The sequence below is a fragment of the Phytophthora sojae genome (assembly GCF_000149755.1).
Source record: "Phytophthora sojae unplaced genomic scaffold PHYSOscaffold_22, whole genome shotgun sequence".
Lineage (NCBI taxonomy): Eukaryota > Oomycota > Peronosporomycetes > Peronosporales > Peronosporaceae > Phytophthora > Phytophthora sojae.
Window position 1 is genome coordinate 61,277 of NW_009258136.1, and position 25,136 is coordinate 86,412.

Sequence of the window (25,136 nt, forward strand, 5' to 3'; positions counted from 1 at the left end):
GATTTCCAGACTCGCGAACGATTGATCGGCATGATCCTACTTGGCGCAGGACGAGGTGGCTACGATAAGCCTAAAGTTGTAGCCATGCTTCGCGATACGAAGCAGGTTTGCTACGACGAAGTGCGTCATGCAGTACATCTGATCTTCTGGACGAGGGAAATGGCTACAAAGTGGAGCCAGGTCTTTCAATCTCTACCGTTCCGTAGTAGGCGCTTTCCCCTACACAATGAGCACCCTGCAGTGTTCGCCGACACGGTGGACACTCCAACTAGAGCGGCGACTGTGTGGGCTCGCCAGATTGGAGTGGATGGGATCCGGAACGAGCAGCAACGTGAAAGGTACCACGTCCGCCTACTGAATGTATCTCGTTATCTGCGTTCGACGGCTCCTACACGGTAAGGTTTTAAACAGGTCTTATGCAGGTCTGGTCCTGTTTTGGTCCTACGGCATCTAAACGAGACCGAACAGAAAATCAGTATGGTTTCGCTAGCGGTCCCGTTTGGATGGCGAGACCCAAATGATATCACTACGAAACAAGCCATTTTTAGACCCCCTTCACCCTGATATAAAATATCGTGATAGATTATAGAGGGCAGCCACTATTGAAGTAGAGCTGGAGATTATAATATGAAACCCAAATGTCTGAATTTGCGAGCGAGTGTCTTGCTGGTGTCGATCCCTGGACCGTCGACGCTGCTCGGACTGTACGCTATTGCTAGACTTTCTTAATGAGCTTTAACTAACTGGGTTGCTCAGACGTCCTCGTGCCTGAATCTACTGCTATCTTCGTCCATGTAGTCTTGTATGCATGTACCGCTGATCCTTGGTACTTGGTACTTGAAGTACTTGCTTGTACTTTGCCTCTGCAGGAAGCTAGATAGTGATCCAGTGATCGACATCCAGCAGGGCGCTAGCTCGCAGCTCGCCCTCCACATCCCACGTACGCAAAATGAACTTCTCGATTGTCCCTAAGACCGCAATTTAAGGAAAACTACAATTGGTCTAGCCTTAGTGCATACTTGAGCATAGCGGTAGCTGGTGGGCCGAAGATCGGCGTGGACTTCTTCTCATATGCTTTGGTTGCTGTTGGCTCGCTGACGTTCGGCCTGATTAGACTGAATGATATCCTGTGAAGCTTGCTGGTCCGAGAGTTGGTACCGTTTGGATGCTTTGCTTGCGTTGGGTGCGCTGGTTGGGCCCATGGTGATTGCGTTGCGACCTCGTGAGTCGCCTGTATGACAGTGTTGGTACCATGGAGAGACTATTGGTGCTGACGGATCCACCGAGTGTGTACTCTATCGTTTGGCTGAGTTATTAACTCGCGGGGGCAGGGGTGTTCATCAAGTCGGACGGCCCGGGCAGCTAGAGTACAAGCCGGATTAGCATGACTGACAGTTAATCTGACAGCAGGGTTGAAGTTTTTGTCCAGTATGGTTTTTCATTTGCAATATCCCCTTTAATACAAAATACATTTATTTTCCGTTTGAATATTTAATTGTAGAGTTTTTCTAAAACCTTGTTTTCTGTAGGGTCTTTTTTAGGTCCCATTTGGATGCTGATTTTATTTCGGTCCTGTTTTGGTCCTACGGACCAAAAAAGACCAGACCTGCATAAGACCTGTTTAAAAATCTGCCTCCTACACGACTTGGCAAGAACCATCGACGAAACACCGCACGCTCCAGACGGATACATGGGACGTGCTTTTTAAGAGCTCGCTATGCCCGACATTCCTTCAAGGCAAGCGCTTTATCGATTGGATAGGCAGAAAAATACTTGTGCACCACGTGAGTGGCTCGAGAGCACCACCATGCTTCAAATGTGGTGCTATCGGCCATACTCGAAACCAGTGCAACGTACCTGATGATTACTGGAAGAAGCACTACTGCGTCTCGGTGACTAGAGCGGCTGTAGCAGAGCTCCCACAGCAGGTCAGCACGATCACGAGCTTTACGGAGCTGAGCAAGTACTGGGTTGATGAGGCAGCAGGCCTCCCAAAGTCTGGCGGGACTCTCCCGACACAGCCAGCCACCGTACGGCTGTTGTCCCGACCTGATAAGCCAGCGGCGGTGTCGCTCGCGCCCGGTACGACGCAGGAACAACGTAAGACGACTACTGAATGGCGCTCAGTCGGCTCGTCACGAGATGCCAAGCACCTCGAAACAGTAGTCGCGGCCAGCGGGTCCACCCAGCCAGCAACCCAAGTGCCATGCGCATCACCTGACCCGAAGCCCCGACCGGCAGCCGCAGCAGGACGTTCCATCTCTGACGAGATAAAAGGTAAACGCCGGCAGAAGACAGCAGCAATGGAAAAACACCAACGGCTCATCGACCAACAAATTACGGCGAAACTTATCCGGGACGACGACGGGATACTGGATCAATGCACTTCGTTCACAGTAGCCGCGCAGAAGGTATCAGGTACACAGGTTCTCCAAGGCTGCGGCTTGGAGCAAGTGTCCACGCCCAAAACAGGGAACTGCCAATACTACGCAGTCACTATGGCTCTCCTCAACCGGTCTTCACTGACAAGGCCAGCGTTACAGCTCTTGAGGTCATCACCGACAAGCTGAAGAAGGGGATGTGGTCGGCAGTGAATCACTTCTTCGCCCAGGAGTTTCCCCACGATATCAGAGAAGCGATTCTCAGCTCAGTAGATGAAGGTCTGACCAGCAACGGCACTCGTTTAACGGAGTCACAAACAGCCCAAGGTCTGAAGGACTACATGCACGCTATCTGCGGATCAACATCGAAGCTCGCAGCGTACATCGATAGCCGCCACTGGGGCACTGAAGTGACGCTCAGAATGATGACAAAAGTTCTGGAACGAGAAATCTTCGTAGTTGTTGCACCCCAGGGACCAGCTACCAGATCTTTCTGCCGACGATGGTCAGCAAGCAGTCGGAGACCTTTGCATCGGTTAAGGAGAGAAACTACGATATCAGGCAACCACAGGACTGGATCTCGGCACTACAGAAGGCGTATCTAGCTGTAAAAGCAGGATCGGAAACTCCCATCGTGCTCCTATATGCTGGACGGCACTACACTCGTCTGCGCTTCACTCGCCGAAGTCATTGCAGCACTGCGAAGGCTCGGCCCACGGAAGACTCGACTATGGAGATTGTTGACCTTACGAAGACTGAGCACTCGGCTCCTTCTCCAGACGACGTCCACATGAGTGACGTGAACAGTGAAGACATTCGCCCGAGCGAAGAACATCGTACCGTTGACCAACCCCAGGAGATTGGGAAGAATGGAGGTGGCAGGGCCTCGGAGCCGGGCGCTTCCCTGAGGGCAGACCTCTCTCTTGAGCAAGCGAAGGAGCTTAGGGACCTTGACTGGGACGATACGGAGGCAGTAACCACTTGGACGGAAACCCACGGGATCACTATACCACAACTTCTTTCGTGGCAAGACAAAGTACGACGAAATGAGGCCGGCCAGGAGAATCATCCGACAGAACCGAGCCCTAGCGACGACGGTGGATCAGTTCGGAGTGTGGACCCAACTCCCTCTTTGGACGTCACCAGCCGAGCACAGGTTGCCAACGCTACAGGAAGCTCGGGCGTCGGGCGCTTTCACGGGGCTGACTCGCAGCTAGGAAGCAACCGAATGAGGAAAAAGCACCTTCAAGCTGAGTGGAACAAGTTGGAATCTGCGTGGGAAATGGATACCACATCACCATTCCCGAGTGTGCCAGCAGACACTCGACGCTGGAACAATGCCGTCGTAGAGGCGCCGCGAATCCTCCTCATGCTGCTCCAAAGCTTCGAATCACCGGAATACATCTTGAGCACAATGACGGACACGGTCCTCGATAAATGGACCAAACAAAGCCGTCTTGATTGCTTAGTCCACTGCCTCGAAAGTTGGGCAGCCAAGCCAGGCCTGGAGGACGGTCGCGCAAAGTGGCTGCTGGAGCGATGTGCCGAGCTGAGAGGCTTAGCCAGCAGTAACCCAGACGCACTGGACCTGCACGCACCGGCGCTTTGGAACTCGTTGAAGGCAGCGAGCTACGGTGATTCCCAGTTGCTTCAGCTGTACCAAAAGAGTGAGGCTCCAATCCTCTCGAAGATGGTAGTTGCCTCCTTCATTTATGAAGCAGAACTTCGACTATTAGCGTCAAAACCTCCTGGCGCTCTCACCTCAGTTGTCGAGCACCTCGGGTTACTTTTTGACGTTCTCGAACGTGAACCTGTGTTACATGGTGCGCTCTACCGGGCTCAGTCATTCGAGAGCTGGGCCATTATCGAAACGACGCTGGCGATGCGAACACCGCAGTCCCAGCAGGGTGGAGCAGATACTCCGATGCAACACTAATCTCTATGGTTCAGGAATGTAACGTGAGAGCAGAGCCTCCTGAAGCCGACTACTTCAGCGAGCTCTACAACATTTCAACCCTCTTTGCGACAGCTCGAAAGTTATCTGGAAAACAAACAAGACAAACGATATCAATTGCGACTCAAAATCTCATGGGGTTTGCAAAGAAAGCTCGAAGGCACTGGTTCAGCGGGTGGAAACGACATCGGGGGCGAACGGAGCCCGATATCATCATGGTGCAAGATGCTCGATTACACACCGTCGAGCAGGTACAAAAGGCACAACGTCGCTGGAGCAGGACGTGGCAACGGACGGCGCCGGAGCATCCTCTGAGCTACTAGACGACAACAGAGTCGGTGTCAGCAGGAGTGGGGATACTTTGCACGCCAAAAGTTAGTATCAGAGTTCGGCCGTGGCAGCGGGAAAGCTGGACTAACCGGGTGATGGCCGTGGAGCTAGACGATTGGCTTCTCGTTAACATCTACGCTCCTACAGACCCAGATGAACGGCTTGAGTCTTCTCGGAGCTAGAGCCTTGGTTTCAACAGCACGAGTCCATCATTGTAGGTGGCGACTTCAACTGTGTGCTGGAGCCACGATGCGACAGAGTGACATCGAGGAAACCGAGCACTGCTTCTTGTGAAAGCCCTCTTCTACGTGATCTGCTGCGAGACAACGACCTCACCGACGCGGTGTCGCTCAAATACCAAATCGACGAGGAGGAGCAGGAAGCATGATTACAGTGATAGTCAAATTATATTTTTTTATTAAATTGAGTATATTATAATTAGATTGATAATTTTTTTGTAATATAAAAATAGAATTTATAAAAAGAATTGAAATAAAAAATTAGTTAAAAATATACTTATAAATAGCCGACCCCCTCCATCACTATAGTTTTTGGAGAAAAGATGGGGCTAGTCGTCTCGACCGCTTCTACGTCAAGGGAAGTCCTTACACAGCAGTACAATGGGTGGAGGCCATATCGCCGGCTCATAACTCCGACCACCAGGAAGTCCGGGTGGGACTCACGGTAGGTGACCTTCGCCATCAGCGTTCAAAGAGACAGATTCGATACCCCATACTAAGTGGGAGGCCCGAGCGAGTACGATAAAGTATGGAACGTGGCCTAGTCCAGTTGCTCGACGACTTTGACAAGACCGACAGCCCGGCTGCACACTGGGACAAGCTCGTTGTCGACATCCAGTCGCTCCTTCTGGATACTAGCCGCCAAGACCGAAAGCAGACGCAACGGTACTTCGAAAGTCTTAGAGCAGCGACACGAACACCGATGGCCTCCAAGTCAGAGATCCAACAGGACCTCGACGCATCTGCTCGACTAAAAGCTGCGAGTTCCTTCGGGAACAGTATCCAACACACACCCGAGACAGCAAGAAAACTCTTCAAACGCAACTCGGAATGGCAGCGCAACCAACATGTATCCATGATTCGGCCGTCCCTAGGGCACTTTTACCCCGACGACATGCCAACCGAAGAGCGCATGGCCTCAGAATGGAATCACGTTCTCGGATCATCCCATGCAACGATCGAATCCAGCAGCTTAGAGGAAGAATTTACGCGCTTCGTGACAATACCGCGTGAGAGCCGACTCAAGAAATTGGAGGTAGAAGCGCTAATCCAACCTATCACCGAAGAGGAAACGAAGGCTGCGATTGAACAGCTAAGACGGGAGGGACAACAGGGCTCAATCATGACTTCTTCAAGGATTTTTCCGAGGAGTTGACCCCGAGCTTGACGCGGCTCACAATGACATCCTTAACGGAAACGGGGTGCCTGACTCGTTTCTCCGAGCTACGATCATCCCTCTACGCAAGAAAGGAGACTCAGCCGATGCGATGGACTATCGACCGATAGCACTTCTTAACACCGCGTACAAAGTGCTTGGTAGAATTCTCGCTGAGCGCCTCCACGCCATCCTGCCTCGAATCATCAGCAACTCCCAACAAGGCTTCGTGCGTGGAAGAAATATCGACAAAACCGATATAATACTACGGGCACTCCTGTCAACCAGCTTCGGCGACCCGACAACGCCATGGGAAGACTCTCCTGGTGTCCTGTGCCTCGACCTTCGCAAAGCCTACGATACGCTGTCGCGTGAATTCCTCCAGCTCGTTCTGCGGAGCTACGGATTCCCAAGCAAAATCCTCGATGTGATCTTGGCGCTTCATGAAGGAACAACGGCGCAATTCCTAGTGAATGGCAACCTATCTCAACCCTGGTCAGTCAACTGTGGTAGTCCCGCTACTCTTCATACTTGCATTAGAGGTGTTGGCACACGCCGTCAACCAACACCCTGCACTAGCTGGTGCGCCAATCCTAGGGAACTCCAAGCGCCGGCATAGGTTCTCGGCGTTCGTCGATGACAGCACGGTGTTCATGACGTCAATTACAGAGCTTGACGTCATTAAACCACTTCTCGAGAAATTTGGTGCGCTATCAGGCCTCCAAGTGCAGCCTCAAAAGAGTGTCCTGATCGGTATTAACACAGCAAAGGCTCCAGCACGCTGGCAGGGGTTTCCAGTATTAGCACCCACAGCGACAACCCGGCAACTGGGATACTGGATCGGCAACCATGACACCAACGAGCGCAACTGAACCATTCGTATTGAGAGCATTCAACGACGACTTCGCATCGCAGCTACCATGGGAAACTCTATCACCCAGAGAGTAACCCTCTTCAATGCTATCGCACTTGCAGCGATCCTCTATACTGGGAAGCAGTTTGTACCGTCAAAGGAAAGGCTGCTGGAACTTACGAGGCTGCAGAAGGGATTCGTATGAGCAGCTACCACAAGAACGGAACCGGTAAGTCACAAGCTAAACCCAGCTCTCGTCTACACCCCACATCAATATGGGGGTCTTGGGCTTCAGGATATCGCGACCTCACTTACGGTCGCACGGAGCAACTTGGCGGACACATGGCTCCACGCTCCGGATGATGTCTACTTCGCAGCATAGCATGCATTGGTGCACCCCAAGCAACAACGATCGCCTTTCGACCTACATCACCGACCATGATCGCGACAGCGCTGCGAGCTGGACAACCACAGATTTCAGCGCAACAACTAGAGCTTTGGGAAGTCCACTCACGGCTTTTAGTTTCGTCCACGGAAACCATGACTAGACTGACTAACTTGCTGTCATCCGGGCCGGAAGTCTCCAGTTGCTGTTGGATAGGAGAAGACTCAGCAGAGGTGCTCGTAGAAACAAGTGCTACACCATGGCACGCCAATCCACCGTTCCATGCAGATTTCATGCTGAATGCGCCATGGGACAACAACGCTTGCATCCTAGACGCCAAAGGACGACCTCTCAATGCTCAAGATTACCCGACCATCGTGCCTGGGCGTACACGGGACATCAGCATCATGTTTCCAAGTGGACGCAGCTCAGGTTCGACCGCAGGAACTCTCATCAGACCAGCCCGAACGACAAGCAGAAAGCTCCAACATGTACTTGATTGGTGCAAGATCATCGTACATAACATTCCATGGAACTACTGGGCCATTCCTGATCGACAATTGCGGCTTCTGGAACTCCCCACGCTCTCTCTAGACTGGGCTTGGAATATTTCTTCCAGCTGCAGTTTAGTAACTGCATCATACACTACTGAAGGAGCCATACGACCAGCGCTAACACTCCAGCGGAACACGGACGGACGGACCTGGCATATAGCAACCACAGCCGCGGGCATTGAGGCCTCGGCGGATATTGCCGCTCTTAAAGCGTGGGAGCAAATGAGAGGACTGGTGCTACATCCGACGCCACGCGCCGCACTTTACCCATGGGAGGTGCCAGCAAATACCCGAGGCCTCTTGGTCACTGCAGCACTCCGCAAGCAGCGCTCCAGAATAATACGACTCAAACTGCTACACCCGCTGCAGCCTATCCTTGACAAGCTCCGCTGGAGACAGCAACACTCTACGTGGGGCAAAGCTGCTCTGCAACGGAGCCCCATCCAGCTCTGGCAATCGCGAGGACTTTTCACGGAGTATCAATGCTGGACTATTTACCGTATCACAATCGGGGAGTTCAACCTCTTCCACTCAGGATGGCCAATTCATCGTGATTGTCCAGAACCCACGTGCTCATGCCAAGCTGAAACAATCGATCACATCATATGGACTTGGCCCAGCTAGCTTGGCAACGCTGGGTTTCGAAGTGGCTCGGCAGAGCATGTCCACGCAGCGAAATGACACAACTTCAAGCGGCACTTGCAACACGAACAGCTCCAGGCACGACCCATGACTTTTTAGCACTGTATACCAGCCTGGACACCCCACCATGATGAAGCAATGACGACGATATGGCGGGTCTGGGCTACAGTGTCTCCTGTTTTGCTGTGGCGCCTGAGAAACGATGTTGTCTTCAACAATGAACGAACTTCCCCGAGTGACACCAGCGCTGCAGTCTGGTCAGCAGGAATCTACCAACTGCAAGCAATTGGAGCGGCCTGGAAGAAATCGAACAAGACCCGAATCCAGGCATGGTGTTTAGAAACATGCTTAAGCATTTTGATGACAGTGGACACCAGCACTGGGACGCCAGCCATCGAGTATTGGCTGTACGATGTGCAATTAGCACACCGAAGCAAGCAACCGCAGGCGGAGGGTGGATCCTGTATCAGCAACTACGGGACGGGTCCTGGGCAGTTCACAGAGCAGGCAGTATGGGAACTGCAACTGGTAACTCCAGTCGAGAGAACGCACGACAGGTCATCATCCAGGCACTCCAGGAACTCATCCACGTCGCCACACCCGCAACCACCTACATGCGCATAGAAGATCATACGAACATTATCGGAGTCCAAGCGCGATGTACTCCACAGAAGACGTACATCACTCACCCAGACTCGCTTGCAGAGCTCCTCGGCCAACTCTTCAGGGTGCAGTGGGGCAAACCACCACTACAGCGGCTGCGTCCAGCGACTCTTCTGGCGAAGATCCGAACGAACACGACGTACGACTTCCGATGCATGACACCAGAGGCAACGCTCACACCGCTGCATAGCTACCTCCTACGAACGGCAAGGGATCTTCAACCTTGCTTTGCCACCCCCACCAGACAGCCGGTCGGATCACTCCAGTCACGGCTTCTTGCACTTGACTTGAAAGGAGTTCTATTACGGGTGGACCTCGTTTGATGCTGATTTGACTGAGTACGGAAATATGCATCTTAACGATGGGCGATCCAGAGCGGCACTCTGGGGCGTGGAGTATCCGCGCAGCGGCTCGTCGAGTCATCCTCAGGGCCGGAGACAAGGCGCTGGATGAAGGAGTACAGAGTGGCTGTGTCGACCTTGATCATGTGGCGTCGACGGTTGAGCGAGCGCAAATGGGCAATGAAGGAGGACTTGACGCCGGCAGCAATGACCTTGGGGCTAGCAGCTTCCCGACCGAAAGCGTCGTTGGTTCGGTTGATCCAGGTGGCTCGTATGAAAATGCCGCGGAGTATCAGCCACAAGCCGTATGCCAGTTCGTGGTGCGCTGCCCAGCTCGAGTGAAGCAGCTCCGTGGTCCCGAGAAGAAAGCCCAACCAGGAGGGCGTGCAACGGAGTAGCAGGGACCAGATTGGACGTAGTGCAGACCACGTCTGCTGAGTTGGTGAGCAGAGCCAAAAGCAGTGGGCCAGACTCTCGCGCTGGTAGCAATCTTGTCTGGGGCAGGTGGTCGGGTCGCGGCGTCCGGTTTGGAGAAAGAAACGCTTGCTGTTCACGTGCATCAGCTCATGGAGCACCCGAAACTGGATGTCGTATGTGGTAGGCAGCATCCATCGCTTGACTAGCGCCAGTCGGTTGGAGTGACCTTTGAGCGCGCTAACTTCGCAATGAAGGCGTTTGGCTCGGAGCGCGGTCCAATCTTGCTTGCGGAGATGAGGAAAGAACCGAAAGCGTGACTGTGTCGTGACGCCGAGTAGACCGGCGACTGAGTCTGGACGTTGGAGAACGACGAGTAGACCACCGGTGCTGGTTGTAATGGCGTGGATCACCACGGACAGTCTCTGAAAGACTCTCATCAACAAAGCGTGGGCATCACGAAACCGGAACAGTTCATGGCGGCCGAGAAACCAGTGCATAAAGTCAGCTAGAGAGAAAGTGGCTCCAATAGGTTCCAGAAAGTCGAAGAGAGACCGGTAACCGAGACGCTCCAGTTGATCGCAGAAGGCGTGGAATGTCGGCAGTCCGTCGGATAGAGGTTCGAAATGGTCTCGTGAGCTTGATGGGATTTGCAAGCGTGGCAGGATGCTGCACCACAGCGGCGCGTGGAGAAGACGGCGTTGATGAAGGGTGTTGGGCATCGGTGGCTGTTGCATACGTGGAGCTAGTTCATGCCACTGGCACCACGCCCATTTCCACCATGACGTGACGTGGCCAGGTTGACGACCACGGGCGGATAGGTAGAATATGTCGTCGAGACGGGTCGAGTGTGAAATCTCACCGCCGTAGGCGGCCCAAAGGGGGAGAACTGCCCAGAGCGGAATCGCAGATGTGGTCGACAATTCGACCGTCGCTGCAAACTCTTGGAATAGTCGCATCTTGTGGCGCGTGAGGAACAAGGCGAGTTCTGGGACACCGAGGCCTCCTTGCGCTGTCGGAGTCACTGCCAATTCTGCGGTGGTAAGGCGGATCCGAGCTGAGGCGGGTGGTACTTTCTTGTAAACGACGAAGTCAATGATCATGCGCTGCCATCTGTGGATCGTGGTCGGACGGATGACGAGATGAAGGGCTTTGTACCAGAGCAAGGAGAGTACCATCGTCGTCACTATCAGTTTGCGGCCTTCGAAAGTGCGGGCGCGATACTGCCACCGTCGCAGTGCTTGACTCAGCTTCTGGTCAAGGTCCCGCTCCGTGGCCTCGGCGTTAACATTATACCCGAAGTCGATGTCTAGGTATCGAACACGTTCATCGGCTGCGACTACCGGCAGCGGAGCCGAAGTTATCCTGGCGGAGGTGCCAGACAGCGGAAGCAGTCTTGACTTGGAGGCATTTAATTTGGCTCCGGAGCCCGCGCAATAGACTTGGACTGTCAAAAGTTGGGCGTGTACCCCCTCGATGGACGCTGCGAGGAGCAACGAGTCATCCGCGAAGAAGAGGCTTGTAGCAATGCGGCGCATAGGCAGAGGGATACCAACGCCCGGTTGACGACGAAGCATCACTCCCAGAGGGACCATTGCCAGCAGGAACAAGTACGGCGAGAGCGGATCACCCTGCTTCACACCACGAGACGGGAATAATTTGGGTTGGCTCCAGCCGTCCAGCATGAGGGAGCAAGCTGGTTTCGAGTAAAGAATGTGGATCCACTTGAGGAAGCGGGGACCAAACCCTTGTCGTTCCATGACACGAAGCAAATACTTCCAATCGACTCGGTCATAAGCCTTCTCGAAGTCTAGAAAAGCGGCGAACACCGATTGACCCGTGGACTGGCAGAAGGCTTGCAGGTCCAAAAGCAACAACAGGTGGTGATGGAGCGAGCGACCGGGGATGAAACCTTGCTGGTTCTCATGGACCAACTTGTGCATCAGAGGCTTTAAGCGCTCGACGAGAACCCTGGAGAGCACTTTTACCTCCACTGGCATCAACGATATCGGTCGGTAGTTCTCCACACGCGCTCTCGACCCTTTCTTGTGCAGCAAGAAGACTTCGAAAAGGTTCTGGTGGTGCCGCGCTGGAACTGACCGTCGAATACCCGAGCCAAAACTTCCCCAAAGATGTCTGGAGCGATTTGATAGAAGCGTGCCGTTAATCCGTCGGGGCCCGGTGCACCGTCGCTCCGCATCAAAATGATTGCCTCTGTAAATTCCTCTGTGGTGAACTCGCTGTCGAGGTCCAGAGCCTCGGCTGGTGCAAGCACATCTTCCACTGCATTGACGAGCTGGTCCTGAGCACACAGGTCGACAGCGACGTCTTGTGAGTCCGTGACAAATCGTTTATCGCCGAAGATACAGCCCCATTTCTGCTGGAAAGTCTCGTAGATGGTTGCCGGATCCGTGGATAGGGTCCCATCCTGCAGCTCGACGCGATCGAGCGGTACCCGCCGCGCAGGCTCCGGTGGACGAAAGAAGGCCGACGAGTTGGTATCCAGTGCAGTCGCTAAATAGTCAAATCGATAGCTTCTCCTGTAGATTTCACGTTCCTCCAGCATGAGTTCGACGTCCCGCTTGGCACTATACCATGCGATGGCCACCGCTGGGGAGGAGTCCACTGCTCGCAGCGATGACAGCCTTTCCAGACGGCGGACAAGGGCGTCGTGAACATGACGATTTCGCGCGCGGAGGAAACTGCATTGGCGTTGGAGGTACTTACGGACCCGGTATTTCCAGGCTGACCAGAGGACGCCTGGATTGTCAGAGCTAGGGAGGCTACGCAGCAGCTCGGCGGCCGCCGTACGAATTTCCTCTCGGATACCTTCGTTGTCGAGTAACCACCGGGGCACTCGCCATGAAGCCGGACCGCGTGGATGATGCCAACTGGTTAGCTGGAGCTGGACGCCGAGGTGATCTCCTCCTTTGTCCAGGTTCACGTACGCGGAGTCAGCGTACTGATAAGTGCAGAGGTCCTCCGAGACGGCGATGTAGTCTATCCTGTTTGCCCTTGTGGGCCCGGAGAAAACATAGTCCGCTGGATGATGGGTCCGCCAACAGTCCTCCAGTGCCAGGGCAGTCATCCAGTCCCGACATTCAGCTTGGCTCGGGTCTGACGCGGGTCGTAGCGCGTCAAGCGAGGGGTTCAGCGTCAAGTTGAAGTCGCCACACGCAATGTGGACAACATCCTCAGGGAAAGACCGAGGTAACGTTGCGAAGGAGTTATTGCGCTCCCTGCTGTCATTGGGGGCATATATGTTGTGGATATACACCACCGAAGGCCCGATCACCAGTCGTACGATTGAGTATCTGCCCTCGCGACGGTGCTGAACAAGTTCCTTCGCAGATGATAAACCGGGTAAGCTGGGGTCAATGACCGTCACGATGCCACCGCTACGAGTGGCCCTTGAGCCCGAGTGATTTTCGTCCCTGTCATTGATGAAAGCTTTGCGCTTGGCCGAAGCCTCCACCACGAAACGCGATGTCGAGGCTTGAGACGCATCACGCAGCTTGGATTCCTGGATACACACAATGGCATGGCGCCGGGCGAGGTGGGCCACTTCCGTGCCAGTTGGAGATATCCCGTTCAAATTGGCGGAGAGCACGCTGAGGTTATGCCAGTCCGGCAAGACCTTAGCTGTGGTCGGGGCCCATATCCTGGTCGGCCGTCGCTGGGTTCACCTCTGACAGCGTCAGGTCCATCCGGACCGTGTCGGCGGAAGCTTGCAACCCAGAGAGCTCGAGTAGAGTGGCGAGGCCTGGCAGCCGAAGAAGGCTTTCCGTGACAACCGTGACACCGTAGCTGGAGTGGATCAGATCTCGCAGCGTGGCTTCCGCCAGAAGACGCAGCCCTTTACGCTTCAAGAAGGACGGGGAGCTGGTCGCGAAGATGGCGAGCCACGAGTCGTCTCGAAACGTGTGAGTAGCCATAAGAATCAATAGTAGCTCGAAGAGACTGACACATCGCGCGTGGAGCCAGCCAGTGCGACCTTCTTCGGATGACCCTGCCGCAGCTGTGATAGAGGCAATGAGTTGAGAGCGGGACCCAGAGTGGAACTGATCGACAGTCGCGAGCCGTGCTGTAAACGACTTGGAGCTGGCGTTTGGCAGGCGGAGCAATTGCCGGTTCAGAGCGTGTAGCGAGATGAAGTCTTCGAACTGATCGACCACCTCGGAAGCTTGGAGTGCAAGTTGCCAGGCATGAGGAGCCGCCACTATCGAATTAAGTAGACTCTCCGCGCTTTTGGCCCTGGATAACTCCAACTTGACCGCCTCGACGTGGCGTTCGGCCACCCCTATGGCGTCGGCGTCCACTGCCGCTGAGCTGTTAGCGATGTCTCCTCGAGTTCCTGCAGAGCTTTGGTGATGGCTTCATCGGCGTCGGGGTCTTGGGAACCAGACGAGTGCTTTGGGCGCTTCGACATGAAGCGGTGGCGGACTCGGGCTTTAGTAGCTGCAGACACCCTAGGCAGAATCGGATAGATGACAGCGTCCTCCTCGTTGGCTGTGGCGACTTCTAGGTCGGCATCGCCGTCGAAATCGTCAAGTACGTTAAAGCGATTTTTAACCCGCAACGTTGGGGAGCGAGGCGGAGAATGGCTCGGCGAGTGAGCGCGCTTCCCCCCCCGAGACTTGCTCCAGCATTGCCTCGTCATCGTGGACCGGCTCCACCGCACCGACCACCTCCCTGCCCAAGATGGAGCGTGCGCGCGAGTCTGCCGACTGAGTCGGCACCCCACCACCCTCCTCAGGCTGGGGTGAGTGACTCGACGGTACAGCTTCCTACAGTCTGTCCTGGATCTGAAGGAGCTGGCGTGGCCGCAGCTGCGTTTCCGGTGACTGCAGCCGTGGGTCCGTCGTCACCACTTGATTCTCTCGTGCGCTGATGCACACGCAGTGCCGGGGTTTCCCCCGGCGGGTTTTGACGGCGAGGTCGGCCCCCAGACGCGTCATTCTTACCGAAGCATCGGTAGGATTTCCTCCCCACACGGACGTAGGAGCGTAGGCTCCCATCGCGGAAGAGGCTTGGTGGAGCCTCTTCCCCTGGAAAGTAGAAACGCCACGTTGTAGAGCAAAGGCCTGAGACCTTATCGTAGGCAGCAGGTCGGAAGTACACAGGTTTTGCCCCACGAGAGGCCAGGGACCCGAACACGGTGAGTGCCTCCTCCGCGGTAGTGAGGCCGATCACATCAAGGAAGAAGCATTGAGCCAGAGGCGATTCTAGCCCAATCCGGAACTTCCTCCCCATGATCGATACCTCTTCGCCATTCAAAGCTTGCTGCGCTTCGCTTGTGCGAACCAGGATGCGTAAGCCGCCATCTCGGCGTTTGTCGATCGCGCCGAAAGCATGCTCACGCAGTAGAAGTTTGAGAACCGAGTTCCCGTTGTCCCGAATAAGAGAGTCCATGATGCGTGGCATCGACACCCCTTGGAAGAAGTTGCCGGAGTCAAGCATCAATGGAAAGGTGGCAGTGGCCGTGCCAGTAGGCCGAGTCTCACACACCCGACGGAGGAAGTCCTCAAGGGGAACATCAGCCCGGTGATGGTCGAAGAGCTCTTGAAGCTGCGCAGGCGAGGGGAGTGGTTCCTGAAAGTCAGGTCGAGCACCGCCGCGCAGGCCGTGGAGGTGTTCAGCCATCGATGGCCCCACCGAGGGGATCACGGTGGCAGACATGGTTGGTCGTAGTTCGTTGGTGTCCGTTGGTTGGGCGGAAGAGCGCAAAAAACGAAGTCGGCTCATTGCATATCAGGCTACTATAGGACAAAAATAACCCTCAAATAGAGCCTTGACTCCCCCCCCTCACGCATTTTTTTTACTGTCAAGCTTTTGCCCGAGAGGATAGCGAGCATTTCAAGAGTTGCTGTCTTCATCAAAACTAGGAGCTCTACGAATGCATTATTACGGTTATACCTATGGCATTCGCGCCCATACGAACTGTGTCTATTCTACTGCTGCTGCGCCAACCCACAACGGCTGCGTCGGTGTTTCTTGTCCCGCTCCTCCACGAATTTCTCGAGCTCACCAAACTTATCCTGTTGCGCAATCGCGTCTCCGGTTGGAGCCGCGTGGCATCCTGAGCTGCAGCTATGCATGGTCTCACCGCTCTCCTGGGCACGTCATCCTAACCCTTTGACGTCAACACGGCCTCCAACTCAGCTACATGTAAGACCTGCTCACGCATCCACAAGAGCACTTACTCGAAACCCGCCAGCACAGCCTCAGCGCGTTGCCTTATGAGCACACGTCATTGGTCTTGGGCAGCGTTGACGCACCATGGATGCAATGGTGACTGGTACCTGTAAGCTACTAAGGACACCTGCAAATGCAGATTAGATGCCGATGAACTCCACAGTCAGCGACTCGCACACGAACCTGAGTCCAATCCCCACTGCGCCACACATGACCCCGTGCACGCCGCTCTCCAGCAGCTTGCTGGTCAGGTTTGATAACACGAGGCACGAGTCCATCTGCATGCACTTGCCGTGGCTGATGAGCTCGCACGAGAAGCTCTGGCCAAGCAAGAGGCGCGCGCGTGGTCGTGGCAAGGCGTATGGGTCCTGCAGATGTAGACAGGTGTAGACGCATGCGTACGGTGAACACCCGTAGGCGTGAACGCGCTCCGTGTGTCAGCCGTCCACGATTGCGGTCCGCCAAACCTTGCTTCCACGAAAAAAAAATCTTCTTGTTGCTGTGAGACCTAGCTGTGCGACTTTTGGCGCAGGAAGGCGAAAATTATTCTGACCAATCAGAGCCTTCAAAAATATTTCCATCTTGCTGCGAGAAAAAATCCTTCTTGTTGCTGCGCTATTGACTACCACTATTGACAATAGTGGGTCTCAGTTCTGGCAGCAAGACGTGAGACCCACTGAAGCGTGTCGTGCGTGTAGTTTGTTAGGTCTTAGTCTTTAAGCAAAGCATTTTTGGGGCAAAGCCCCCCCCTAGACTTCTTACGCTGATTTACTACACCTTACACCCTTTTTACATCCATAAACAGACATATATAGAAAACGGGTTAGGGGATACCATTATCATTCCCCGTCCGGACGATTTCGAGCGAAAATTACCACTTTTTTACGAACACAAATGTTCAAATGACGGCCCTTTACAACAGCAAATCGTGAAAGCTACCTTTCATCAGCGATCTAACAGTCACTAAAATGAGGGCAAAGTTTTATGTAACGCAGGTGGCGACCCTTCGTATGACGCACCGTGTGATTGCATGCATTAGTGGGCTTTTAGGTAGGCATTGTGGTCGATGATCGATGATAGGCACCCGCCTCTCCACAGACGAATAACCTGATTTGCTGGGACAACAAGTCTGATTTAATGAACTACGCCGTCAAATCAGACCAGCCAGAATGGGTGCATGCCGTAAGAAGTCTGTAAAAACTCTGGCTACACTATCAAGACGTACTGATGCAGCCATTTGAGTTTAGTTGGAACTACCTCCTCAAGGATCCATTCCAATGTATTGGCGACTACACCGCAGATGGACAAAATAACAGTGTTACTACCACGGTAGCGGCCTACCAGCGGAGGCGAGCGGTTGCGAGGTCGCGTAGCCACAGCAAACCCGCGCGGGGTGCCCGCGCAGTAGGACCGCGCAGTTTTTGCGGAGGAGGGTCCAGCGTCGAGCATTCCTACGAGCCGAGGACTGTACTAACCAGAATGTTCTATCTCCATGTCGTGAGCGAAGCGAACAGCGGGGCGCCGAAGGGGCGCCCAGCCAAGCGCTGCGCGTGTAATGGGCCTACTTTGGCTCACTACTTAGCTTACACGTGTGCGCACGTGTGTGAGGATGCGTAGCTTAGTATAAACTAGAGTTAATTATACTCGGGCATCCGAGTATAGATTAATCTAAATAAACGATCCAAATAATGCTTTTGGGTTGAAATGAGAACTTCTATTTTTGTTTTATCCTTTCTGACTTCCTCTAAATGTAATATTCTAAGTTAGGAATCTGCCAACGGCTGGTTGGCAGAATTCCAAAGCTATGCATGTCGCTCATTGGTCAAGGTTAGGCGCGCCGAGTCACGGCACGTCAATCAGGAAACTGACCATTCGTCAATTCTTCACGTTGGGAGAAAGAAAACTCGAGCTCATTCCGCAATGAGCTCGCCTCAGAAGAAGACCGCCGCTGAAGCAGAGGGGAATACCTCCGCCGGGATAGAGACTCTCTATATCCCCGAGTACCTAGAGCGTCACAAAGCAAAGCGTGACGCTCTTGCTACCAAGGCTGCGGCGGGGACAACTCAACCGGAGATTGTCCTCGAAGGTTCCTCTGTAGTCAACGACGCCGTTGACTTCGAGGACGGCGTCGTGGAGATGGAAGAAGGCGAGGCCTCTTCTAGCAAGCGCAAGGAGTCTATCGACAGCGATAGTCTCGACCCGCATGCCGGGTCGAGACGCGCTAGTGAAGGAGACGACTCGGACGCTCCGAGCTCGAAGCGTTCGCGCGGCGAGAAAGAAACTCCGCTCTCTGCTGCTGGGGCTTTAAGCTCCCCGTGTGAGGTGGCGACTTCAAGCTCTCCGCGCGCTGCCAAGGCAGCGAACGATCCGTGGATGCCGTCTGCGTCAGAGATCGCAGACCGTGTTGGCAACACTATGCCTCCAAACGAAATCCCGCTGTACGTATGCAGCGGGATCCACGACGATGCTGTTGCGGAGGAGCAGCACTTTGATCCGTTAACGAATCAAAGGCGCGATTATTATATCGGGCTCTTCCACGAGCTCCGATACTTCTCCAGCAAGAAAACTTCTTCTCGCAGCAAAGTGCCTGAGTGGCAGGCACTTTGTCAAAGTTGGAACGCTTTTGTTGAGAACTTCAACAAGAAACCGGCTGCTTACCGCGAGCGGGTTAAGCATGCCCGTGAACGCTTCGAGACATTCTCGACGCACGGGCGGCTGGAGCAGCTCCACAGATCCTCTGTGGACGCTGGTATTCCGTGCGCTGTGCCCGAAGGCCAACAGTGCACGTTGTGTCTTCCGGGTGCGGTGCGCTTGAGCGACCGCGACCTAAACGGGTACACGACGATTCGTGTACCTGCGAGCATCAAGGAGCTCCGTGCCAAGTTCTTGGCACGCGAATAATGCGACAACCGTGGGACTTCGGGCGCTGTAGGTGACCACAGCGCTCGCACTACCTTCGCGTCGGCAGTGCGTGGTGAGCTCCGTACTCCCTCACCATTTCCGGAACGTCCTACAGCAGGACGTCCCGCGGCTCCCATGTATCTTGGTGGGGCGGAAACCCTCTCCAACGAATACGATAACGAACCGGCTGCCGGTTCGTTTTCGGGATACTATGGTTCACAATACACTCAACAATCTAGCGTGTTGAGCCGCGGGCGTCGCGGATCGGAGGCGGCGGTGGTGGGAACACGTCACGGGTATGGTCAACCTGGGGTTGACCTTGGTCCGACGCTCGAGGATCGGGTCGCTGCAGTGGAGCAGCATCAGAGCCGGGAGTTCGCCGCTCTGAAGCAGGAGGTGGCGATCCTGAGGGCTCAAGTCGCTCAGGGCTCGCAGACCGCGTCGGACATCTCTGTCGACGTGGGAGGTCGCGTCGTGCGCTTGGCCCAGCGCGTTCACGCGCTGGAGCAGAGGTTCGCTCCCGCCGGGGCTTCCGCTTCGGGCCAGCCGAGCTAGGTGGCTTGTGCTGCCGGTATGGCTTCAGCCGCCCGACGTAAAAGGTCGGATGGAGGCGCATGCTAGATGGAATATCTAGCGTGTAGGCGTTGCCATGCCGTGTTAACACCGTGAACGGCCCGATGAAGCGCGGAGCGAGCTTGCTCGCCCCGAAGTCGGAAACTGCATGCTTAGGCAGGTTTTGAGTACTCGTCTGGCCCACCTAAGAAACAACATTTCTATCTGGCCGTCAAACAAAAATCAAAAATTATCAGTTGGGGGTAAACAATACCTCAAAATAAAGGTGAGATTTGGTGTTTTCGCGTCAGCTCATTGGCTGCTTGAAAACAGCAGGATTCAAGGAAACAGAGCAAGTTTTCTAAACCCGGATTTGGGTAACATTAGGTTTTTTTGCGTAATGGCTACAAATTTTAGCGATATTCAAAGTGATAGGTACCATTGGGAAGATCACTTAACTGCCGATGCGGAGAACCATCGTAGAATATGATAGCGCACCTGTGGGCGTTGTGGTGCTCGTATATATTTTGAGGTTTTACTAATCGATTTCGTCGATTTGCCGTCCAGTCGAACTTTATGTCCAATCATGTGGCTTAAGTCCGATTTATAGTCAATCCAATGCGATCTGAAAAAGTTGAGGTTTAATAGAAATGTTGTTTCTTAAGTGGGCCAGAGTAGTAGCTAACAAAACCAATGAACCCTTCTTGAATTCATTTGTGTTCCCCCTGCCAACGTTGTCTGCGTTCAGCTTCTGTCGATCAACAGAAGCTGCAATAGCGTCTTGGACAAATCGAATGACGGCTTGTCTGCGCTGCACGAAGTTGATCGCGTCCGAGCTGAACTCGTTCAGCTCGTTTCTAGCAATAGGCCCGGCCTCTGCGTTCGTCTTCGCGGTGTCTGGGCCCTGCACAGACCCGTTCTTCTTCATCTTCTTCTTCTTGCTCTTGTCGGTGTCTGTGCCCTGCACAGACGCGTGCTTCTTGTTCTATTTGCGCGTAGTCGCGGCTGACACTGCGCAAGTGTCAGCGGCATTCTGCGGCTGCGATCCTCCCCCACTTAAGGAAGGAGCCACCATCCCGAGTAGACTCGGGAGGCGTGGGGGCTTTATGACATTCACGTAGAACGGCGTATGCCCGGTCGAGGCATGTACCGAGTTGTTGATGGCGAACTCCGCCATCGGCAGGCACTCGCTCCAGTGTTGGAACGAGTGAGCGTAGCTCTTAAGCACGTCTATGAGCACGCGGTTCACGCGCTCGGTCTGCCCGTCCGTCTGCGGATGGTCCGCAGTCGACATTGAAAGTTGACTCCCAAGAAGTGTAAACACTTCGTGCCAAAGGTGTGCAGTGAAGCGCGGGTCTCGATCCGACACAATGTCGATCGACATGCCATAGTGTTTGAACACCATGTCAACGAACAGACGCGCCGTCTACTTCGCAGTCACTTCAGCGGGTACCGCAGCAAGATGTACCATCTTGCTGAAGCGGTCAACAAAGACCACAACGCCCGTGTTCCCCTGGTTGTCCGGGGGAAGACCGAACACGAAGTCCAAAGACACGGACTGCCAACACTCTCGTGGAGTTGGAAGTGACTGCAAGGGAGCCTGCGCGAAAGGCGCAGGTTTCACATGTCGACAAACCTCGCAAGCACGGACGTACTTGCGCACCCATTTATACTGGTGGGTCCAGTAGAAGTCTCGCGTGAGAAGAAGGTATGTCTTCTCACGGCCCGGATGCCCCGCAGTCGGTGCATCGTGGTACTCATACATGTTCCTGAGTCGGAGGTCATGGTCATTGGGCACGACAACGCGGTCCGCGTTGTCGTCGACTGCACTGTAGAGTAATAACCCGTCGTGCACCCGGTAACGGTGTGCACGAGCACGAAGATGCGTCGGCAGCTTCTGACGAGCTTTGCCAGAAGGCGCTGAGCCGTAGGCCAGCAAGAGCTTTGCGTCCGCGTCGTGCGCGTACGCGACCTTCAGTCACTCGCGAAGTTCCGAGTGTATCTACTCGGAAGCAAACCGTTCGTGGTTATACGGACCACGCGTCGCTGCGGACGGCCGTGAAGTCGCCGCACATCCCGCAACGGATGGCGAGATGGCTCTCATTCTTCGCAGAGTATAACTTCCGGGTTGAGTACAAGCCCGGAAGACTCAATGTGGTGGTTGCGCTCAGCTGCCTTCAGCTGGCGCGATTGGTAGTAGACGATACGATCACGACCCTCGTGATCGTGCTGCATCAACGCACATCCGATTGCGAAGCCGGATGCGTCGCACACAACGTGGAACGGGCGATCTTGGTCGGCCACCGCCAAGATCGGCGCCTCAGTCAAGCCCTGCATCGAAGGCCTGCTGACACTCAGCAATCCAATTCCACTCGGCATCCTTCTTCAGGAGCTGTGACAGCGGGCGAATCGTGCCCGCATAGTCCTTCACATACTTGCACAATTACGTGACCAAGCCAAGGAACTGCCGCAGTTCCTTGACGTTCGATGGGGTCGGCCACTCATTGATCACTCTGAACTTCTCAGGGTCAGGGCGGATACCATTCTTCCCAACGAGACACTCGAGCACGGGTATCTCGCTCGTCCCGAAGGTGCACTTCTTCAGGTTCGCATAGAGCTTGTGCTTGCGCATAAGTGCAAGCAGCCTCCGGAGATGTACCTTGCGCATCTCAACATTGCTCATCCCGTCCGCAGCCCAGCTGTGAAAGAACACATCGTCGAAGTAGCTTGGTGGGAAGTCGCGCACCGAGCGCAACAAGTGCGTCACGCACCTGTTGAAGGTCGCAGGGGCGTACTTCAGACCCTGCGGCATCACTAGCCACTCCCAGAGCATGCCGCTTGGCGTGCTCACAGCCGTGAGAGGGATATCAATCTCACGCATGAGGATCTGATAGAATCCATCGCGCAGATCAAGAGCACTGTAGATAGTGCTCCTGGCCATCGAATCGATGATGACATCTTTTCGCGGTATCGGCGTCTGCACCGGTTTCGTCGCATCGTTCAGGTTGTTGTACGCATGAACGATGCGCCAGCCGCCCTGTGGCTTCTTGACACAGAACGCCGGAGCACTGTGCGGGGATTTCGATTCCCGCACTTGTCCAGCTTTGCGACGACTCTCAAAGAAGTCGTCGATCGCCTTGACCTGCTCTCGGGGCAGTGGCCACTGCCGCGTGACACAATACTTCGTCCCCGGCACGAGATCAATCTCGTGCTGGATGCCCTTGTCCTGCGGAAGTTCCGCAGGGATCTCTTCCGGAAGCACGTCCGCGTACTCCAGTAAGATCTCGTAGAAGGGACTCGTCTTCAGCGAGTCCCAGCTCTGCTCCTCAAAGCGCTCCTTCTCAGTCTTCGCACTGAGAGTGTCCTCACTCTCAGTGGTGGCCTCCATGAAGAACTGCCTCAGTTCGTCATTCTCGCTCTTCGCCCTCTCGGCGTCCGAGAGAATGCATATTTGCTCGATGCGTCCATCGTGCAAGTCACGCGCGAAGCGCTTCCAGCTCATGACTGGAAGCGAAGTCAACTCCGACGCTTGCGTCGGAGGATTAGCGAGAGTCATCTCCCTGTACCGGAACCCGGCACAGGTACGCGTCGAGACGTTGAACGTCTCGACGTCCCGCTCCTCTGCCTCCGTCTGCCCGGCAGACATTTCTTGTAGCGTCTCGGCCCCAGGCCGAGACTTGCGCAGCAACCTTCGCATGCGCCGTCTTCTTGTTTTATGGAGTCCGGCTCCGCTTCGTTCTTGACCTCGTCCAGGCCCAGCCGTGGACGGGTGTTCTTCTTTTATACCGCCGGCGGGTACATCCCGCGGGCGAGCGACTTCAAGCCCGGCTTGGTCGCACGGCGCTTCGTCGTGCAGCCCGGCTGCACGACAGCATGCAAGTTTTTCCGGTGCAGGACGTTTGCAACCGTCCGCACCGCCTGCAGCGTCGGCTCCCGGAGCCGACACGCCATCCTCACCTCGACACCTGTTATTGGCGGAGCCCTTTATTACAAGGGGTGCGTCGACTCCCGGAGTCGACGCGAAGTTCCTTTCGCAGCGCCGGTTCCCGGAACCGTCGCGACTTTAATACCTCGACGCCATCGACTCCCGGAGTCGACGGCGTTACGTCACATTGGCTCTTATTATTGGCCAGAACTGATCCGATCAGATTCGCGTCAGCATCCACGGCTGAGGTGTGTGACTCGCCTGCGTCATCCGCGCCCTTCGGGGCCAGAGACGTTTCCTGATTCGCTGAAAAGCGGGTGTCGACCTCCGAGGCCAACAGATTTCCGTCATTAGCTGCTCTTGCGCGCGTGCTCGCGCGCGCCCAGGGCGGTCCGGGACAACGGGGTTAGGCGCTGTCTCGAGTGGGGAGTCGCGCTCACCTGTCGGTGCGTGTGTTGCGGCAACAGGGCCATCGCTCGCTGTTCCCCTGTCGCGACCGAAGCGCACGAGAGTGCGCTTCTACCAATCGATTACCGGATCATGCCGTGCAAGCCACGGCATGCCCAATACAATGTCAAACTTACCGTCCAGGTCCAGGACGATAAAGGGTTCGACTAACTCTTGATCTTCATACGTGAAGCGCACGCGTACCATGCGCTTCTCGGTCTTCACGACGGCGCTCGTCGCCAGTCGTACTTCCAACATACTTCGAGGTATCATTAAATCCTCGAAGTCAAGCCTCGATAGACTTCGCGTCGAATAAAGTTCTTCGACGCACCAGAATCTACCAAAGCGCGAAGAGAGCCGCTTGGTCTCATTTAGTTCACATTTGCTTGTCATCTTGGTTCTTGCAGTGAGAATGAATCTCACTGGGTGCTGCAGTCCTCAGTGTCGCGTGTCCAAGGACGACACGCGGAACCGCATTACCAGTAGGGCGCTCCGCGCCTACTGGCGTCCAGCTTTTTTTGTTTGGTTGCGACGGTTCCCGGCACCGCCGCGATAGCCACCCTGCTGGTGCACGGGGGCCGTGCACTCCCGAGCAAAGTGACTGACTCTACCGCAACGGTAGCATCGCACGTTGTTTCCCTGCGACTGCTGGGCTCCAGCAGTTGCAGCACTCGAGAGGTCCATGGGTTCTGGTCCTCCCGTCCTCACTACCAGGCGTGGCTGTGGCCTCGGCACATGTGCGTGCAGCTTAGCCTGCCGCAGGCTAAACTCCTCCTGCATTGCAAGAGTAATTGCAGCTTCGAGAGTACTCGGGTACTCACGGAAGAGGTAGGTCTTCACAGGCCCATCTCTCAGCCCCTTCATGAACGTGACGACCTTGGTCGCCTCGTCGATCGGGTTGGTCACGATGTTCGAGACCAAGTACCGTGCTCTCTGAGCGTAAGCATGGACATCATGCTTGCCCTGCTGCAGGTGGAGGAACTCCGCCCTCGATCGGAACTCGTTTTGCGGTGGCTCAAACGCTTGTCTGAGCTTATCCTTGAAACCCTCGTACGTGCTAAAGCACGTTGGTTCCGAGAGTCGGCGTCCATACGCCTAACTTCTTGTACGTCCGCCAAGACATGACATGGCGAACGCAACCTTCGACAAGGGGTCGACGATACGTCGAGCCGCAATGGCAGGGTCGAGTTCGACAAGCCAACAG

The 25,136-nt window shown here is 54.9% G+C and overlaps 4 protein-coding genes across 4 annotated transcripts; 2 read left to right on the forward strand and 2 right to left on the reverse strand.

Moving 5' to 3' along the window:
* Positions 1-3,645: 3,645 nt before the first annotated feature.
* Positions 3,646-4,125, forward strand: PHYSODRAFT_450284 (hypothetical protein; the record flags this gene model as incomplete). The annotated part of the gene is made up of 1 exon (XM_009541346.1): positions 3,646-4,125. A coding segment is annotated over one exon (480 nt), but the record flags the coding sequence as incomplete, so codon positions are not given.
* A 5,343-nt stretch (positions 4,126-9,468) lies between these two features.
* PHYSODRAFT_289304 (hypothetical protein) lies at positions 9,469-11,993 on the reverse strand. The gene is made up of 2 exons (XM_009541347.1): positions 10,669-11,993; positions 9,469-10,473 (listed from the first exon to the last, which is right to left on the reverse strand). Exon 2 carries the CDS (start codon positions 10,350-10,352, stop codon positions 9,513-9,515), a length of 840 nt encoding a protein of 279 aa, XP_009539642.1. The 5' UTR covers positions 10,353-10,473; positions 10,669-11,993; the 3' UTR covers positions 9,469-9,512.
* A 3,025-nt stretch (positions 11,994-15,018) lies between these two features.
* Positions 15,019-15,567, reverse strand: PHYSODRAFT_393616 (hypothetical protein; the record flags this gene model as incomplete). Its single annotated transcript, XM_009541348.1, has 1 exon — positions 15,019-15,567. A coding segment is annotated over one exon (549 nt), but the record flags the coding sequence as incomplete, so codon positions are not given.
* A 2,460-nt stretch (positions 15,568-18,027) lies between these two features.
* PHYSODRAFT_248056 (hypothetical protein) lies at positions 18,028-19,563 on the forward strand (the record flags this gene model as incomplete). Its single annotated transcript, XM_009541349.1, has 2 exons — positions 18,028-18,989; positions 19,248-19,563. 2 exons carry the CDS (start codon positions 18,028-18,030, stop codon positions 19,561-19,563), a joined length of 1,278 nt encoding a protein of 425 aa, XP_009539644.1.
* Positions 19,564-25,136: the final 5,573 nt, after the last annotated feature.